This window comes from Heterobasidion irregulare (genome assembly GCF_000320585.1).
Source record: "Heterobasidion irregulare TC 32-1 unplaced genomic scaffold scaffold_08, whole genome shotgun sequence".
Classification (NCBI taxonomy): Eukaryota; Fungi; Basidiomycota; class Agaricomycetes; order Russulales; family Bondarzewiaceae; genus Heterobasidion; species Heterobasidion irregulare.
This window is the reverse complement of record NW_009258204.1, coordinates 173,141-191,191: the sequence shown is the minus strand read 5'-3', so window position 1 is coordinate 191,191 and position 18,051 is coordinate 173,141. Positions and strand designations below refer to the sequence as shown.

The following is an 18,051-nucleotide window of genomic DNA, read 5'->3' as shown; positions in this document are numbered from 1 at the left end:
AGGGCAGGGGGGCACATGGAGTAGTAAAACTCAATACCAAGGAGAGAGAGAGAGCGCGTAGGGGGGACATAAGAGAGCGCAGAAGGGGAAGCAGGCAGAGGAGGAAGGCGAAGCCACAGGACGAAGGGATCCGAGAGGAGGAGAGCTTAGGGTTAAGGGTAGCACGCACACAGCCTGTAGCGCCAGCGCGCCAGACACGCCAAAAAATCATCCACCATCGCATTTCGCTGCTAGTCCAGCGGTTCAATATCAGCCTGACTTCTTAGACTTCATGACATACTCTGGTCAGCTCGTAGGACAAAGCGATGAGCGGGAAGGTGGACGTACAAAAACCTTCCCGAGAAGTCTGACCACATCTCGGAGCACCTTCTTCACTTCTGGCCGATGGTCGGCCTCCAGGAGACGGAAGGTCTCACGTACTTCATGCGCTTCGCGCGCTTCGAGGGCCTCGCGCACGTCGGGCTCTGATTGTGCCCGAAGGCGAACGACCTTAGGACGATACAAGAGCAAGTCTGCCTTGTAAAGGCGATAATACGGGTCGGTTTGGGAGAATGGGACAGGGAGAGTGGAGGAGCCAGCTCGACTGGGTGGTGAAGGCGGGGTACTCGCACGGAATTGCGGCTCCGTGCTAGACACAGATGAAGTGGGAGTGTGGGTGACGATGACCTCTGGATCCATATCGGACGTATCGATGAGGGAATGGCAAAAAGCTGGCAGCGAGGAGCTGGTCAGTGGTCGAGGACAAACACGTTGCAGCAAGAAGTTGTGCCAGGCTGTAGCCGAGGACATGAGGCCAAGTCCATTTCATTCTCCGCGGGGCTGGAAGCCGCTGAAAGGGCCTCAAAAAGATTAAAAACCGATAAGAATCGGGCAGTTTCTGCGATTTTTGCCCTCAAATATATTAAAATTGGAGAAGATTATAGCACTTTTTAGTCCAAAAAAAGATTAACTTCCGGGGAAACATCTGGTAGAGCTTCCCGGGGCCTGCTCAAGCGTCTTCCGCCAAAATTCTGTACTCGGCGAAGCTGGGAAGTGAGCTTTCTGACCTCCAACTATCTGAGTGTGTGAAACTCTTCAGTGCGAACTATGGCATATAGGGAGAAGCTGTGAGTCAGATGGCACCTGGCTTGAAGCCAAGTGAGCGTTTGCTAATTTCTCAGCTGTGAACTGAACTCGGCCGTTGAACTCGACTCCCTTTCTGCAGATACCCGTGTTAGAATAAACGCGCAGAAGCTCAAAGCTCAATGTTTTGGTGCCGCTGAGCGAACTGTTCTGGTGACATGCCATCTGAACGATACGCTGATTGGGCATGTATTTGTAACCACTTAAGATTTTGAGGGCGGTGCGCACTGCTTGGCTTTATGCGGAGAAGACTCGATCACGATGGTCTGCACGTTATCTGGGTTCGATCAGGCGTCGCTGGATGGATCACGCAGCTTGTCGTCAATAGCCAGCACTGCAGACATTACATCGCAACCTCGCTCCTGCAGACGCTTACATTCCACACGCTGTTTCAGCGCGTCACGGTATTCGGCTTGGCTTCCTCGCATCCCGCCGCCTGTAACGCATTGGCCAAGATCGCACGTATGTACCGGTGTGTCCCCGCATCGCCTCCGACGTGATTTTCGACTTGTCGTTTAGGCCTCCGAATGAACGAGATCGATCTCGCGTTCATAGGCGCGAACGCATCGCGCGTCCTCGCATCCTCTACAGTTGGCTATATCAAGACCGCCGAGCTACGAGGCACCGTGTTCGGCGATGCGCACGACCCCGCAGTGGTTTCCTCTGCCTTCACAAATTTCTACGTCAGCCACGTCGAGCCGTTGGATATTTTGGAGACGTACGTTGCGCGGTCGAATTGGTCTTTGGAAGAATTACTCGAAGGGCATGAGTTCTTGATCATAGTTCCTGTGTCAAAATGACGTTCCAGAGCAATCAGGTGGATTGGGTTCTACGCAACTATTGTGTATGAACACCTTGGGGCGTGTTTAATGTAGCGGCGTAGATGTCAATGGAATATTTTCAATCAATAAGATCGTGTGGTGTCGTGGTCTTGCGGCTCAGTCATTGTGCAAATGAGATCGTGCAGTCTTGACTGCTCAAAACTCAGTAGCATAATCATGGAACAAGAACAATGCAGTGTCCACCTTAAAGCTCAGGTTGATTGAGCACAGTGCTATGACACCTGACAGTTTTTGAATACCCTTCATACTGTCAACCTCAGTATACGGTGAGCGAAGCAGTCAGAGAAGAATATCTCAGAAATACAGAATGCGTGTCGACACATTCAACCCAGCAGTTTCAGGCAGAATGGTGGGGACACTCCATACCATCTCGAACACTTGGATCGGAGCAGATTCACCAAAACTGGCCACCAACAATTTGGTTCATGCGATGTGGGGTCGTCTACAAGAAAATCAACCTAGAATCCCACGTGTGCTGCTAGAATGTCAACATTCGTGACGAGCCCGATCTAGCTATATGCTGTGTCAATCAAGTTCTGGTAGATGCTTCTACTGTTTACAGAAGATATTGAGTCAGAACCGACCCCAGTACTTGGCATCGTCCATCATCTTGAGGAAAGACACTAGAAAGACTCACCAGAGAAGATCAAATTCGATTCGAGCTTGGTTCAGATTCGAGAATGCCAACTCATGAATGGGAGAAGCTGCTAAGGAGCGTGGGAAGGCTTCGGAACCCTAAATTTCCAAAGATGTTCTGGTCGAGGCAGTCATTTTTGGTGCGCGCGCTTTCAAGCTATGAGAAGTTCAATCAAGCACAAGCAATAGCGAACGCCTTCTATTTCGATGTTACGACGGACAGCGAGCTTCGACAATTCGCCTGAGGGTTTGATGGGCGCTTATTCGCGAGGCAGCTTTTAACGCGTCTTCTTCAACTTTGGACTTGCACGAAAGGACTTGAACACCGCTTGTGCACCGCCTTTAGCAATGTGCCACGTATGCGGCCCTGCGATAATCTCTCCCTGGGTTCAGACATTGCATACATTGCTTGACGGTCGTGGGTTTTGATCATAGTTCCAAAGTAACTCACCCTTCCATCGTCATGGGATGCTGGTGATTCAACTCAATTTCTGCGTAGAGCAGGGTCAATATCCCATGGGATCTGCGACCACGTAGTTCAGATGATATAGAAACTGTTGAGTAACGTTAATCATTTTCGACTTCTACAATCACTCACACCTAACAACAAATCCATTGCTTATTTAGCGCCCATAGATTCCGCCCTATTCTTTAATGCCTCTGCCTGTGCATCGAACGATTCCTGGAGTCCATCCTTCATAGTCGCTTCAAGCGTAGACGCCAATGCCCCACCGAACGTCTCAGACGCCTCGTATTTCACCAGCCCATCGGCTTCGGTCAGTGTCTGCACCCGCTCTGCGCTCAATAGTGCCTCAGGCAGAGTATTGTATCTCCATGCGGCGGTGTAATTGTCACTGTTCAAGATAGTGACGAGCTCGTCGGAGGTCTGATACAATTCATTGTCGTCGAAGGAGGGAGGAATGTGCACTTTGAGAAAGAGGAGCGAGCCCACATGTGGTGCCTGGTCTGAGAGGGGTCGATGGAGAGAGTCAACGACAGTCTGGCTGCGCCTATTTGGTGTGAATATAGTTCAAAACTGGATTCTATCGGACATCTTAGACTGCGTACACAAATGGGTTCCTGTGTGCATACCAGTTAAGTGAGCGCAAAATAGAATAGCAGAAAATGTGGTTACCATTCATGATAAGCCGGGAAATCCACAAGAATACTCCAAATGTTTGAGGCTGTAGAGTTGATCAGCGACGAAGAAGTCACACTGAACATCATGCCAGTCGCGGCAGAAAGGCTAGACATGTTATGCAGGAAAGCGTGGACGCGAGACGGCTCAGAGCAGCTTGACAAATTGACCGCTTATATGTGTTTAGGAAGAATGACCTCGGCGTCCCGCGGTATGTTGTGTTAAACGAACTCAATGGGCTGGGAGCACAAGGGTCAGAAGCTTGCTCCATTGCACGAGGCTTGACAGCAGATGAGAGGGAGACAGTTACGTACAGAGCCTGAAAATGCTTGTGGAGGGTTGCATCATCGTTGAATTTCTCCGGAACTTTTCCTCTCGTACTTCGACAAACAAACAATTTAGTCCTCTAGACATGCGGTATGCTGTTTCGGATCCGATACATACTGAGCGAAAGACAGTGCTATGCGATAAACTTTGATCATGTCAAGCTTCAAAAGTTAAGGGGGCAAATTGAAGAAGTGGACCCGATGTCGGCTGAGCGAAGATCATGAATTAAAAGATCTGATCACAGGACAGTAACTCCAGGCTATGCGGATGTAAAATGACGGAAAGCATTTATCAAGCTGTCAAACCTTCAGCTTAGGAAAGTCACAGGCACAGACCCATTCGATAAGAAGCTCACCGGGATACTTGATTGGAAAGTCTGGATCAGACCGTTACGCCCACTCACTGCTCCTCAGATCTGCTCTTCAGCGTTGCTGCCATGGCGTCAAACGCTTCTTCCAATCCATTCCTCAAGAATATCTTTATTACATACGCCAATATCCCCCCAAAGACTTCTTGCGTCTCGTACTTTGTCCTGCCAGGAGAGACCTCGCTAAGTGTTTGCCAACGTTCCGCGCGGAGTAGCCACTCCGGAAGTGTCGCGTACTTCCACGCGATGCGAAAATTGGCGTTGTCGACATGCGTGATAATCTCTTCGGTGGTTTGGAAGGACTTGGAGTCATCCATTGTAGGTGGAATATGAACCTTCATGAGAAGTCGTTGTCCTTCTTGAGGAATCTGGTCGGACAACGGATTCTTTGATGTCGCGTCGACCACTGTCTGTTCGCGCCTGCATAATGTCAGGTAGATTGAGGACTTTGAGCAGCGAGCTTGGATTCGCATGATCGACATGCTTACACAAATGAGTTCCTGAGGACATAAGGAAGTTCCAGAAACAAATGTGGGAAAGCGGAGGGAGCCACATACCATTGGCCGTAGGATGAAAAGTCCAATAGGACACCCCAGACTCTCTCCCTCGAAGCTTCGATCAAGATAGAGCTCGAGACAGAGAAGACACCCCCAGAAACCAATGGTGGAAGACTAGACGACCCAGGCATATCAAAGCGCACTTGCTGGATGAAGGTTGGGGCAAGTGTGAACAAGCGGCGATGTGAGGATTCAAGAATTTGGAAGTGCAGCCTAGGTTCGGTCAGGTGATGAATTGAAGTTGTCCTGAATCTCGGTTGCAGTCAGGCTACATATGCTACGGAGAATGTTGCTGCGACATTTGGTAGCTAGCGCTCCTCCCATGGTGCAACGGAAGGAATGACGGAAGAAGATAATCACCCATGACATACTGTGAACTACTGCGAGATACCATTACGGGTGCTGTTTTACGTCATCAAGTATCCCAACCCTAGCCCTGCGCCACGGCTTCCCAGCGTACAAGTACTTCCACATCCACCTCTATAACGTTCAGAGTCGGGACGTAATGTCTTTACAAGTTAATCTAGCCAGTCCAGACATAAATAAAGCGTACCAAGATGTACTCAGCTCCAACGGGATCGACTGGGTCATCTTGACCTATGACAGGGGCTCGAATGACCTCAAGGTGCAGGCAACCGGAGATGGAGGGCTGGAGGAACTGGAAGAGGAATTCTCTGACGGAAGGTAAGTTTTCAAGAACATCAATAGCGAATCACCTTTGACGTTGACGTTGATGCCACCAATAGAATCCAGTATGCTTTCACCCGAGTGACAGACCCGAACGTGAGTAGCGAATAACACCAGACCCAATGTATATCGCCTCTTTACAACGGCGCTGACCCCGGGAATGCAGAGCCAATTGCCGAAATTTGTGCAGATCAACTGGTGCGGTGATGGTGTACCCGAGGCCAAGAAGGGTCTTTTCCACACCCACTCCCCTGCCGTCGCCCGCTTTCTCCGTGGCACGCACGTCGTGATCAACGCTCGAAATGAAGTACGCTGCCTCGATCATCAATTTCTTCCCTTCACCTGGCCTGACCTGTGTTTGTGGTGCTCAGTCCGACGTCACTCCAAAGCTCATCATGTCTCGTGTCGAATCCGCATCCGGCGCGAAATACTCCTTCCAGAAAGAACAGCCGCGCAAGTTTGAACCAATCGCACCCGTCGGGTCTAGCTATTCTCCCATCGGCAAAGTAGACATTGCAGCCATGCGGCGCGATGCAGCGCCGAAACCCGCAAACGTGCCATCGCCCGCGTCTGCACCTGCGCCGAAACCTGTGATTGCAAGCGCACCGAGACCTACGCCAGCTGCAGCAGCTTCATCCAAGCCTTTCACTGCAGGAGGCGTTGCGCGTGCGCCAGCGGGGGCTTGGGATGACGAACCCACCTCTGCCGCGCCGCCCCCACCGTTGCCGGCTGCTGCGAGACCGCCTGTCATCACGGCTGCAAGACCACAGGCGCAGCCTTCGCCAGTGGTACGCGCTACTCTGCCTCCACCGGCGGCCGCTCCTGCACCCGCCAAACCCACCGAAGAAGATCGTATTGGACCTGTCGTACGTCTATGTTTATTCATCTTATAGATATCTTCACCGAGTACGCTTGCTGAGATTGAGGTCAACAGGGTACAGCGTACACCCCTGTGTCCCTCCCTGCACCCAAGAAATTAAGGAATCCATTTGCCGCAATGGAGCAGACGCAGCAACAGCAGCCTCCATCGCGTGCGCTCGTTGCGACTGGTGAAAAGAAACTCACTTGGAGCGAGCGTCAGGCTCTCGCAAAGAAACGTGCAGAGGAGGAAGAGGAGCGCAGTCGCTCAGCGGCATTCTCGGCCCCTCCAGCGTCAGTTTACAACCGTTCTACGGCTGCTGCCGTCCCGCCTCCTCCTGCACCTGCACCTGGCAGGTGGGGCAATGTCACCGCTGCTGTCGGAGGTGTTGCTGTCGGCGCAGCAGTGGCCAGTCAAATTCTCGACGATGAACCAGAGGAGCCAGAGGAAGAGGAGACAGCTGTGCGTAGTCTGTCGTCCGAACTTTGGTACGCTGATAACATTGGATTCTAGCCTCCTCCCCCGCCCCCGCCCCCGCCCCCGCCCCCACCGCCCCCCCCTTCACGTATGCCCGAGCCTGAATATGAGCCAGAGGTTGAAGAAGAGGAAGAGGGTGCCCCACCTCCTCCCCCACCTCCTCCTCCCCCGCCGCCTCCGCCCCCGGTCGCACAGGTATGATACTTGATCAACGATATCCGACATCTTGAATTCTCCCTCAACACTTCTCCCATTTTTAGATGGCGCACTTGAGCGTGCAAGAACCAGAACCAGAATCAGAACCAGAACCAGAACCAGAATCAGAACCAGAACCAGTCGCACCTTATGCCGGCGGAGGTCAAGGCCTAACAGCAGTCGTCCTGTATTCATATGAGGTTAGTCGCGCATATTTGTAGATCCGCAATCATACAGTCTGTTGATAGGGCTCACTGCGCAGGCCGAGGAGGATAATGAACTACCGCTCATTGAAGGCGAATTGATTGAGCAGATCGAGCAGGTTGACGAAGCGTGGTGGTCTGGTGTCGGCGCAGGCGGTTCTAAATCTGGACTGTTCCCTGGTGCGCTCTTTGTGCTATCTCTCTCCATTGATGTTGGGCTGATGGGGTTCGTCCATGTGGTTGTCTAGCCAACTATGTCGAGCTAGTGGAACAGGCAGAACCGGAGCTGGAACCCGAAGCAGAGGCTCCGCCACCTCCGCCACCTCCACCTCCACCACCCCCTGCCCCTCCGGCTCCAGCAGCGGTTCCCGAACCAGAACCGGAACCAGCTGTAGACGAAGGTGTCATTGCAATCGCATTATACGAGTACGTCTAATATCCCTTGGTTTCGCATTGCTCCATAGACCCGATGTCTGATCATCGTTGTCTGTGTCGATGTCTCCTTTGCCTATGCTCTTGAAACACTTAGTTACGACGCGGACGAGACGAACGAGCTCACGCTGCGTACGGGTGACCGGATTGTGCAGATCGAGGCTGCGTCGGATGATTGGTGGCAGGGCCAGGACGCGCAAGGGAATGTTGGTTTGTTCCCCGGTGCGTGCGATAGATCTTCATCATCTTCCCGATATGTTATCTGACCTTTTTTTTTTGCTTTTCGTGACAGCTAACTATGTGGAAGTCCAGGAGTAAACGTTGGAAAGTTATGTGAAAATCGGACTGGATGGATTGGAAAGTATTACATGGAACTGAAATATTGTCGGCAATTGCAGAATGGAAACTATGTGACCGGCCGCAGGAATTTTTTTCAAGAATATATCGTGTCAGTCCCATTCTGTAAAGATGAAACGAAAATGAAATCAAGGAGAGGTTGCACTCAATCGCAAACCGCTGCCTTGAAAGCGATATCACTCTGGCTCGCTTCAACTGTCGTCCAAATGCAATCGATAGTTCTGAGTCACGATGGCCGCTTGCGCTTTCCTCAATATCATACATTCCACATTGCAAGCTATCAGTACATGATCTTCCCGAATTGCAAGATATGGACCATGCGTCTATCCCTCAAAGTTGTACTTGGAGAGGACAACAATGAAACGAATGGGCAGGTGATATCCACTCAATATCTGCTGAAAAAATAACTACACTCACTTTACCGAATTCCTGATTGGATCGCCCTCTCTGTCAAATCTGACAGGTTCACGAACGCCGACAGCAACGCAGGAACAACGAATGGATCTTTCATCTCTTTCTCAATGTCCCTGATTATCCTTGCATGTCGTCTCTGCTCTTGCTTCAGCTGTTGCTCGGCTAAATGCCTGTCGTCAGCCTCGTTGTTCAGCACAGCCTCAGTAGCATGGAGCTTCGTAGCACTATCTGCGATTTGATACTCGACAGAATCAAGAGCCACTAATCACGATTGAACGCACATTCGTCAGGGTGAAGAAAAGAAAAGAAACAGTCAACGCCAGCGCACCGAAGATATCTTGGGAGGCATGCGGCCCGATGCCGTTCAGTCGGTTCAGGACCGTCTTTTGCGTCTCCTTCAGCATCTCGATCTCTCTCGAGTGCACATCTGTTTGGGTGGCCTGAGAAATCTCGAGCTTGGCCATCTGGTCTTGTTGTCTGTTCAACTCTATCACCAGCAGCCTCTCTCGCTCCTCCGCCCTCGTGCACCTCTCGGACATATCTTCGAGAGCCCGCGATTTATCTTTCAGAGCTTGTGATGTTTCTGAGAGATTTTGTGATACGGTTTCACGTAGAGCTCTCTCTTTGGTGAGCGCTTGTTTGAGAGCCTCTAGCTCCTCCCGAAGGTTTGCTAGCATGATATCATTATTGCGAAACGATGGTTCTTGGCGAGTGGTACTTGAGATTGACGATGAAATATCTGCCGAGAAAATGGAGTTCAACGAGATATGAGTGTTATACGGCTTGAACCAACCTGAGGCATCAGATTGTCGCGCATGAGAGGATGTGGTGGCAAAAGTAATACTTCGGGGTGCAGGAGGGAGGGCAGAAGTACTTGCAGAAAGATTACCCCGTTTTTCAAAAGGAACAGCAATCCCGACTCTTTCTCTGAGAGAGAGAACGGGTCGCTGGGATATATTGGCAGTGTCGACAGCACTGACTGGATACACAGATGCCACCTGAGCCATATCCTGATTGGAGGATTTGATCTGTACAGCCTGCGCTGTGGGAGGTATTTGTGTAGTTTGGTCCAATGGAAGATAGTATCTATGAGCCATAGAACGACTTTCAACCGCAGGATGCCAGGGGTGGGAACAGATAATACGCACAACTGCAGGAACGAGCTAAGTTGACTCATGATCAGTACGTCCCGCATGTAGATATTCAGCTGTTGTACGAAGATACGTACATTGAACAACTATCGATTTGATGTACGTTTACACAGTCGAACTGATTTTTGACTTTTCCTTGGTGCTAGAATATGCGAGGACATTCAGCTTCCGCCAAGTGATATAGGTACAGAGCGAACAAGAATTACAGACTGTCTCATTTGATGCATGCCAGAACACCTCCAATGCCCCCGGCATCTTGGACTGGACCACATTTTGTGATTTTGGCTGCAGGTGCCCCATGCCGAGTGTACTAAGGTCCTTCCGAAGAGTAGCTATGCATTTAATTCTGATGTCCAGTTCATTGAAGGACATTGCACTGAGCCATTTTGGGCCTGGATGATATTGGATTCTCATTGCGATGCTGCATGGCATGTTGAAAAGAGTCCTGGAAGGAGTGGCGGTGGCCCGCCTGGTTCACTTGTGATCACAAAACGGATGTCGGGGTTTTAATGGCGTCACTATATATCGGAGCCTGAATGCAGGGCTTGTTATAACCTGAACCAACGGTCGGCCCTCGTCGGGCTAACAGAAGGTATCTTCCGATTGCAAGTTATTTTTCTCTCGTGCGAATCACTTTGAAACTGTCTGCGCCCGAGTGTGCAGCGCCTCCCGTGACTGTTACGGTAGCGGATGACCAACAATGAGCTGTTTCCTTCTTAAATCTATACGACCATCTCAATACGTTCACCAAATTCCCTTTGCGTCCCAGCCGCTTTCAAATCAAGCAAACCTTCGGAGATCGACAACACAATTAGGTCTACACCCCAAAAGCTGTCATGTGCAGGTCGATACACTCTCCATTCGTCCTTGAATGCTTCTCGTGAGAATTGCTTGGTTCTCCACTTACTCATGAGGCCTAGAAGACGGTGTTCCATTGGGATCTATATAAACACACCGCTGCCCCTCCCTGTACACAATTGGCATCCCAATCGTTTCGACTTCTCTCCAGTAAACACAGACGATGCTGATGCCTTCTTTGAGTCTAGTCACGACTCTCTTCGGCTTCCTGATTGCAATTATTCTGCATGTACGGCGAAAACAAAAGACTACATGTTCTCTTCCTCCGGGACCGATAGGTCTTCCTGTGATCGGTAATCTGCTTGATATACCTAAGAGCCGCGAGTGGGTCACGTACGAAAAGTGGGGAAAAGAGTTCGGTAAGTTCGACCGTATCACGAGCGAGATGTCGCTGATAGTCGCACTGAATATCTAGATTCTGATGTCATCCATATGAACGTGCTCGGAACACACTTGATCATTCTGAATTCTGCCAAAGCGACGGACGAGTTGTTCGATAGACGATCATCGCTCTATTCTGATCGGTAAGAAGTCGACTCGATGTTGGCCTGGGCTATGAACTGGCATCTCAACTTGATTTCAATCGGCAGGCCGTTGTTAGTGGCGCTCAATGTGATGTAACTATCTCAAGTTTCATGATCGCTCATGACTCAGTTGCTGAATGATTTGCTACGGTAGCCTAAAAATTGACTGGGCCATAGGCTTCTCACGCTATGGTACCCGGTGGCGGAACATGCGCCGAGAATTCCATCGCTACTTTCACCCCACCGCCTCACAGCAGTACCGTCCTATCGAGGTGAAAGCGACTCACGAATTACTACGACGGCTTCTTGACACGCCGAGCGAATTTTTGGAGCACATACGGTTGTATGTATCAGCAAATTTGATTATGCATGCATGACTTTAGCCATCTGATTGCCCTTTCAATCCATTGTAGCATGGCAGGCCAGACAATCATCAAGATAGCATATGGCATTGATGTGCAGCAGAAGGATGATCCTTACGTTGACGCTGCGGAAGACGTGCTGAAAGCTGTGGCTTTTGGGAGTACGGGTAGGGCCGGATTGGTTGACACATTTCCGATGCGTACGTTCTTCAACCTCATCTACGTAGTTCTGACAATCCTGTTTTCGACTGACAGGTTTGTCCAATTAGTCGCGCTCTTGCCTGCGTGGTTTCCTGGCAACTCGTTTAAGAAAGAAGCACAGCGCTGGGATGGAGCTGCACCACGAATGATTGAGGGTCCTTATCACATTGCAAAGGAAGCGACGGTATGATCCAATTCATGATAGGCTGGATAGCTTCAGCGTAAATTATTGAGTGATTGTTGTGATCCGGCAGGTCAATGGGACAGCAGAGCCATCTGTCACAGCAAGTATGATTCAGCGACTCCGGGCTGGTGCAGGCCCTTCATACCTGAGCGAGGATATCATTAAAAAAACATCCGGGACCATGTACTTTGGTGAATTTACATGGCTCACGTCTCCTCTTCTTATTCTCATTAATTCTTCATTGACAGCCGGGGCGGACACGGTACGCCTATTTCAGTGCTCACCTATACGATTACCTCGCATAATTCTTGAAAAGACCGTCGCAGCCCTCCAAATATTCTTCTTTGCCATGATTCTCCATCCCAAAGCGCAGAAGAAGGCACAAGCAGAGATTGACAATGTTATTGGCACCAACCGCCTCCCCAGCTTTTCCGATGTGAACACGCTACCGTACGTTAGCGCTCTGATAAAGGAAGTGTTTAGGTGGAGACCTGTCTCACCTCTAGGTGAGTCACGATAGGCCTCGATGAAATTCACTGTCGTCACTCCGTCACAATAGATGGGAGCTGCTGATTTTCTATCTAATCAGCAATTCAACATCGAGTTATTACCGATGATATATATGAAGGGTACTATATTCCCGCAGGCTCAGTGGTCATCGGTAATACCTGGTAAATTTTCAGAGTTCCTGTCTCCTCGGTGCATGCCCCAAAAACGTCTGTATATCATAGGGCCATACTGCACGATGAAGCTACTTTTCCAGAGCCGGACGTCTTCAAGCCCGAGCGCTTTCTTCCCACTTCTGGTGATGACTCTACTAAAATTCCCTTCCCCGACGCTGCTTTTGGATATGGCCGACGCATCTGCCCAGGACGATACATGGCGCGTGATGCAGTATGGATTGCGATGGTCTCGATTCTCGCCTCCTTTGAAATCACAAAAGCGGTAGATGATGAAGGAGAAGAGATCGAGCCGAAGGACGAGTTCACGTCCGGAATCATCTCGTGAGTGCTCGGATTTGACAAGACATCTCAGATTTGTCTTCTTTCTTTCTTCGCCGTCATGTCTTCTCGACCATTCATCACAGCTCATCGTGGACTTGTGATCTTCAGATATCCTGTCCCATTCGGTTGCAGGATTCGGCCGCGGTCGCGCACGATGGAGGGCTTGATTCGTGAATCGGCAATGCATGATAGAAAACTAAGCGAAGGACTCGCTCATCCCCGTTTATGATGAAACTGTATGCACTGAACTGTTTCTTGTGTCCGTGTACATGAGTGTTTACTCCAGCCATGTTCCAGCCTCGTCATAGCATCCGTGCGCTCGCAGTGTCCGAAGTGAAAGTCAGTGGTGAATCTTGGATCTTGCGGTTTCGTATTTTTCCCATAAGACCCACCTTCGCTTCGCTCCGGTGTCTTGGTTAGCCTTCAGTTGCCAAATGTATGTTACCCGATAACTTTATACGAGCAGTTCTGTGTATGTTACATTCAAGGTGATCATTTTACTCATTGCAGACGGATGTGTCGCAGTCAAGTATGAACACGGGGGCGGAGTTGTTCTTCGTAGTGGAAGGCTAAACGAGCACATTGGATAACACGTCTGCAAGTGGTCGTGAGCGGAGTACGGGAAAGAGCCGTAGTTCAGCACTGGACCATAGCAAGAGCAAACGAAAGCCGAAAACCAAACATGTGTCATCAAAAACACGTCATGTGCGTTATAATAGATGCATACCATTCATATGTGAAGTCCTAGTTTGCGCTGATCGAATGTTGTCTGTCTTTGGAGTCTTGAGATGGTATTGGGTCCCGGCCTGACATTACAACAAGAACAATAGCTGTACATAGACTATATACACGCTCAACCTAGATCTGATACATAGCTTGGAGGTCACTGAAATATAATATATGATATGAATGACGTACAGTCCGAATAAGAACTGCGTCCCATCGTGTTGGCAATGTGACCTGCGGTTGTATTATTGGTATATCAATAGCAATGTTACCGTTTCCGCTGTCAATATTTGGCGTCGTCCATGCAGGAGGGAGGCCTGAGAAAGAATAGTATCCGATAGGATACTCTCTGGCCTCATAAGGTTGGAAAAAGGCTAAGCAAGTATCGCTATTGTCCATGAGTTTCACAGGACAGAACAAAGATGGTTTGGGAACGTACACATGGTGAAACAGCCTTGCAGTATCTATGGCCGGAAATAAGAATACAGCCTGTAGAGTCCTCAGGGTTCGACTTAATTAGAGTCTTCTAGAAGCTTCACTATGTTAGACCTGAACCCAACCCCCCCCTCCCCCCTCCCGCTTCAGGCCTTCAGACCCTCTATCGTTACTCATGATCCACCAACAAACTACCTCCTCGCCCATCCCTCCCACCGATCGCGAGCTGATCATCCAAGCCGCCATCTCAGGTAAGCTAGATCACACCACTCTTCTCTCTTCATTGATAGCCTTACACACCTATAACTGAATGCGTGTGGCCGCACCGTTACACATTTACTGATTTCCTGATTGAACGGGCCCGAGCAGCTAAAGCGCGCGTGTACAATCCGTACTCCAAGTTTCGAGTGGGCGCTGCACTGCTCACGCCCGACGGGCGCGTCGTGACGGGGGCGAACATTGAGGATGCTTCGTACTGTACGTGGTTCGAGAGCTCGATGTCTTCAGATTCTTGATCTCATTTACTCCGCACTGCGGAAATCTGCCAATCGGCACCTGCAGGCGGGACGATATGCGCCGAGCGCACCGCGCTCGTAAAGGCGGTCGTAAGCCTCCCTCGCCTTTGCGAACCAAAAAAAGTCCTGAAATAACCTGATATGACCTCTGCACCGCGCAGAGCGAGGGGATGCGCTCGTTCGTCGCGCTCGCAGTGACCAGGTGCGATTGCTCGCCGAGTCTTAGGCGCTCTTGATGACCTAATCTCGACGCCTTAGTGACGTCATCCAGCCCATCTCACCCTGCGGGATCTGTCGCCAGTTTATCCGCGAGTTCTGCACGCCTACCATGCTCGTGCTGCTCGTCCCCGGAGACTATCCACAGCGCCCGCCCGACGATGCATCGGAATGGCACAGCAAAGTAAGAGAGACGACGGTAGGAGAGCTGTTACCAGATAGTCACGAGTTGGGACTTCTGGAGCCGCTAAGAAAATAGTAACATCCGCGCCAGAAACCAATATTGATGTCGTGCAAGTACTGGTGGATTTTCACAGCGATTGTGATGTCAAATTCACGGACATTGCTCAAGATGAAATAAAAAGAAATACAAACAAGATCTACTGGTCTTCGAAGGCTGACGACTCGGCCCTCACCGTCTAGCACGCCCGACAAAAGGTGCAGCGTCTACTTCCTCAGCCTCAGCCTCGCCTGTATCGCCATTAGAATCGTCTTGTTCGCCCACTGTCTCGGGACGCGAGCTCTTCAGCTCTTCGACGCGCCTGTGAATTTGATTTCGGCGTTCTTGGCCGAACTCGCGCGCGTCGCGTCGCGCCTGCGCGAGATTCTGCGCTGCAGTGACGTGCCGTGCATCTGCGGCAGAGATCTTGAAGAAGGCCGGAGCAAGGCCCACGATGAGAGCCTGAAGTAGATGCGGGGGTCGTGTGGGGAAGCGTGAGATAATGATATGCGGCTGGTATGAAGCGACAAATGTGTGTAGAGGGCAGGAGGGACAGTTCTTACCGCAAGCCCCACGATGACGATTACCTGATCCTTCCACCCCTCGCTAGCATGTGTGTCTATATGTACCTGTGCGCCCGCACCGCCTGGGCGATCGTATCGACTCCAGTACTCTGCGCGCCGTCGATGCTGCCTCCTCCGCCTCTCAAGCTCCTCCGCGTAGAACCCGTCGTCGTACCGCGACGCGCGACCCTGCACGCGCGTACGCCCGCGGAGTGCATCGTACGCAGAGGAGATGGCCTGGAATCGGGCGTGGCGTAGTTCGGGGGGTAGTGCACGGCAGGCAGGGGCATCAGGGTGGTGTGCGCGCACGAGGTCGTAGTCTGTCCGTGGTGTCAGTTATAGAGCGAGGGACGGCGGAAGTGGGGGGTTGCTTACACCGCGCCTTGACTTCCTGCTGCGATGCGCTGTGCGGTAGGTGGAAGATCTGGTGTGGGGTGGGGTTCGGATGTGCGGGGAAAGGATAGGAGGTGGACGAGGGACCTGCGTCGGATGTGGATGCAGTGGTGGAGGCAAGGCGGGCGTGCACGAGAAGCTGTAAATGAAATGGGAGGAGAGAGAGGCGTGTGCTGGACGCGTAGTGCATCTGAGAACTTCAGGAGGTTTGGGCGATCGTACACGGTGTCGGACGCGGGACAATCAGGATAGAATTGTTAGGTCATCGCAGCCAGGCACCGCCACCCCGGCAGACAAGTCTTCCTCTTTCGATAGCCTTTGCATTCAATTTCCTTCCTCAATCAGATCATGCAAAAATCATGCCAAAGGAGCGAACGCTGTGCAGTGTGTGTTGGCATCATGGGAAGCATCTGTTTTTGAGATGCAGTCGATGCAAGGCGATATCATGAGTTTTATTCTTCGATGAGGCATGGAGGTTGCAATCAATACCCAGAAGCCCCACAAAGCGTAGCAAGACCTAAAATTTGCCATTGTTGCTCTTACTCCTTCTACTTATCAGATCTAAATCCCAGGTCAAGCGATATGAGTCAAAGAGACAGATATAGATTCATGAACCGGCTTGTCCTCCATTTTACGGGTATGCATATGTCTCCTACATCTTCGCTGTAAAGGAGGAAAGCATGAGATTCCACATGACTTTGCAATAAGGATGGTGGTACCTCTCCCTGAACGTTCCTCAGTCCTGTATTCCCTCTACCCCGTCCTCGGTAGCTCCAGATGTTCAGGTCCAAAGCTATCCGGCAAGAGGCCTCCAACCGTTGTCTCTTTTATGCCATCTTCCTTGACTGCAGAGGTATATCCAGCAGGGACAAGTAGCACGGGCATCGCGAGCGCGCAAAACTCGCGGATGACCTGGCGACAGATACCGCAAGGCGAGAGAGCCTCAGCGACATCGCTGCACGCGAGCGGGAGGGAAAACACATAGATCAAAATGTGGCAAAATCAGAATGGAAGGGGGAAATCAAAAGATACTGTGAATATTAGACTGTTGGAACAAGTAATAACACGAGACGCACGTATTCACAGCGAGTGCGACGAAGGATCGCGATCCATCGCTCTTCGCAGCATCAGAGACAGATCGTGGACACTATAGAGATGTGGTATTTACAACAGCCTTGACAAGTGCGGTGCGTTCCGCACAGATCGTCCCGCCTATCCATCGCACACGACTCGTTCAAGATCAAATGCGAGTGGATATTATATGTGGAACGCACCATACGAGGCATTTTCTATGTTCGCACCAGATACAATCTGTCCATCGGATGTGAGTAATGCTGCGCCCACGCGAAATTTGGAGTAAGGGCTGTATGAACCCTTTTTCGCTATTGATGCAGTTCAGCTGATCGATAGACGGTAAATCTATGGGGAGTTACTGAGAGATATTCTCACCATCAATCGCAGCCTGGATAAGACGCTCTCGGTCTGCGGTTGAAATGGATGGTTGAGACGACATGATGGATGGTTGAGACGACATGATGGAAGTTGAAAGGGAACTTGTGCCAGATAAGATAAGATGGAACAGGCTTGATAAGATAACTCCGTGTTGGTTAGCTGGCGGTCGCCGACCCTCGCTGGCTACCACGGTATTTCCTCAGAGGTTACCTTCGTCGACTAGAGAGAATCGGATCTCGTCCAATACCATACTATACCATCTCCACCGATTCTCGACTGCCGTCCATCCCCGTCAACACCTCCCTTTCCATTTTCAATTCTGCCACGCGCCTGGTGCAACCCCCGATTCTCCCCGGTTTGTACCCCAAGGATTCGCCGCTCGCCGCCGCGGCGATCGGCACAGACGGAGGGGAAGGTGGGAGGGACAATGGATGGCTGCAGACGGTACCGGTGTATAAGGGGTGGGCGAAGCCCGCTTACATCGCCGGTGCACTCGGAGAGCCGCAGAGTGGAGGGAAGACGGTTGTTGGCGATGGGGTTGGATTCCCGCAGTATACGCCTTGGCGCATTGGTGGGTATTTTGAGGGAACGATCAACTTTCCAGAGTCTACGAAGGTTGCGAGGTCGAAGATGG

General features: G+C 50.9%; 11 protein-coding genes across 11 annotated transcripts; 4 read left to right on the top strand and 7 right to left on the bottom strand.

The window, feature by feature from the left end:
• Positions 1-152: 152 nt before the first annotated feature.
• HETIRDRAFT_103972 (uncharacterized protein) lies at positions 153-789 on the bottom strand (the record flags this gene model as incomplete). The annotated part of the gene is made up of 2 exons (XM_009550609.1): positions 153-230; positions 328-789. 2 exons carry the CDS (start codon positions 787-789, stop codon positions 153-155), a joined length of 540 nt encoding a protein of 179 aa, XP_009548904.1.
• Positions 790-1,209: 420 nt separating this feature from the next.
• On the top strand, positions 1,210-1,922 carry HETIRDRAFT_323024 (uncharacterized protein; the record flags this gene model as incomplete). The annotated part of the gene is given in 4 exon segments (XM_009550608.1): positions 1,210-1,317; positions 1,370-1,394; positions 1,414-1,584; positions 1,642-1,922. Coding segments are annotated over 4 exon segments (585 nt in total), but the record flags the coding sequence as incomplete, so codon positions are not given.
• Positions 1,923-3,219: 1,297 nt separating this feature from the next.
• Positions 3,220-3,854, bottom strand: HETIRDRAFT_172132 (uncharacterized protein; the record flags this gene model as incomplete). Its single annotated transcript, XM_009550607.1, has 3 exons — positions 3,220-3,610; positions 3,669-3,680; positions 3,736-3,854. The coding sequence occupies 3 exons, from the start codon at positions 3,852-3,854 to the stop codon at positions 3,220-3,222; spliced, it is 522 nt and encodes a 173-aa protein (XP_009548902.1).
• A 616-nt stretch (positions 3,855-4,470) lies between these two features.
• On the bottom strand, positions 4,471-5,108 carry HETIRDRAFT_243347 (uncharacterized protein; the record flags this gene model as incomplete). The annotated part of the gene is made up of 2 exons (XM_009550606.1): positions 4,471-4,852; positions 4,990-5,108. Coding segments are annotated over 2 exons (501 nt in total), but the record flags the coding sequence as incomplete, so codon positions are not given.
• Positions 5,109-5,494: 386 nt separating this feature from the next.
• HETIRDRAFT_151419 (uncharacterized protein) lies at positions 5,495-8,299 on the top strand (the record flags this gene model as incomplete). Its single annotated transcript, XM_009550605.1, has 10 exons — positions 5,495-5,673; positions 5,736-5,772; positions 5,843-5,983; positions 6,048-6,542; positions 6,611-6,997; positions 7,273-7,407; positions 7,470-7,590; positions 7,659-7,836; positions 7,940-8,064; positions 8,135-8,299. The coding sequence occupies 10 exons, from the start codon at positions 5,495-5,497 to the stop codon at positions 8,158-8,160; spliced, it is 1,824 nt and encodes a 607-aa protein (XP_009548900.1). The 3' UTR covers positions 8,161-8,299.
• A 318-nt stretch (positions 8,300-8,617) lies between these two features.
• HETIRDRAFT_103967 (uncharacterized protein) lies at positions 8,618-9,290 on the bottom strand (the record flags this gene model as incomplete). The annotated part of the gene is made up of 2 exons (XM_009550604.1): positions 8,618-8,874; positions 8,942-9,290. The coding sequence occupies 2 exons, from the start codon at positions 9,288-9,290 to the stop codon at positions 8,618-8,620; spliced, it is 606 nt and encodes a 201-aa protein (XP_009548899.1).
• A 1,501-nt stretch (positions 9,291-10,791) lies between these two features.
• Positions 10,792-13,126, top strand: cpm103 (cytochrome P450 monooxygenase 103; the record flags this gene model as incomplete). The annotated part of the gene is made up of 12 exons (XM_009550499.1): positions 10,792-10,981; positions 11,038-11,146; positions 11,213-11,239; positions 11,301-11,489; positions 11,560-11,708; positions 11,778-11,893; positions 11,964-12,084; positions 12,142-12,155; positions 12,210-12,399; positions 12,483-12,564; positions 12,625-12,897; positions 13,006-13,126. 12 exons carry the CDS (start codon positions 10,792-10,794, stop codon positions 13,124-13,126), a joined length of 1,581 nt encoding a protein of 526 aa, XP_009548794.1.
• A 515-nt stretch (positions 13,127-13,641) lies between these two features.
• Positions 13,642-14,022, bottom strand: HETIRDRAFT_324231 (uncharacterized protein; the record flags this gene model as incomplete). Its single annotated transcript, XM_009550603.1, has 2 exons — positions 13,642-13,755; positions 13,816-14,022. The coding sequence occupies 2 exons, from the start codon at positions 14,020-14,022 to the stop codon at positions 13,642-13,644; spliced, it is 321 nt and encodes a 106-aa protein (XP_009548898.1).
• Positions 14,023-14,405: 383 nt separating this feature from the next.
• Positions 14,406-15,048, top strand: HETIRDRAFT_50292 (uncharacterized protein; the record flags this gene model as incomplete). Its single annotated transcript, XM_009550479.1, has 4 exons — positions 14,406-14,535; positions 14,620-14,663; positions 14,735-14,775; positions 14,832-15,048. Coding segments are annotated over 4 exons (432 nt in total), but the record flags the coding sequence as incomplete, so codon positions are not given.
• A 65-nt stretch (positions 15,049-15,113) lies between these two features.
• Positions 15,114-16,155, bottom strand: HETIRDRAFT_63958 (uncharacterized protein; the record flags this gene model as incomplete). The annotated part of the gene is made up of 3 exons (XM_009550502.1): positions 15,114-15,471; positions 15,573-15,892; positions 15,948-16,155. 3 exons carry the CDS (start codon positions 16,153-16,155, stop codon positions 15,202-15,204), a joined length of 798 nt encoding a protein of 265 aa, XP_009548797.1. The 3' UTR covers positions 15,114-15,201.
• Positions 16,156-16,468: 313 nt separating this feature from the next.
• On the bottom strand, positions 16,469-17,684 carry HETIRDRAFT_410632 (uncharacterized protein). Its single transcript, XM_009550602.1, has 6 exons — positions 17,415-17,684; positions 17,240-17,347; positions 17,134-17,177; positions 17,042-17,082; positions 16,685-16,920; positions 16,469-16,628 (listed from the first exon to the last, which is right to left on the bottom strand). The coding sequence occupies exons 1-5, from the start codon at positions 17,476-17,478 to the stop codon at positions 16,719-16,721; spliced, it is 459 nt and encodes a 152-aa protein (XP_009548897.1). The 5' UTR covers positions 17,479-17,684; the 3' UTR covers positions 16,469-16,628; positions 16,685-16,718.
• Positions 17,685-18,051: the final 367 nt, after the last annotated feature.

Bases quoted from the DNA above. Each gene is read 5' to 3' on its own strand.
- HETIRDRAFT_410632 (XM_009550602.1), bottom strand. From the start codon at position 17,478: ATGTCGTCTCAACCATCCATTTCAACCGCAGACCGAGAGCGTCTTATC. The intron at 17,178-17,239 runs GTGCGTTCCACA...TGCGATGGATAG, and splicing joins CATAGAAAATGCCTCGTATG to GCGGGACGATCTGTGCGGAA. The intron at 17,083-17,133 runs GTAAATACCACA...GATGCTGCGAAG, and splicing joins CCGCACTTGTCAAGGCTGTT to AGCGATGGATCGCGATCCTT.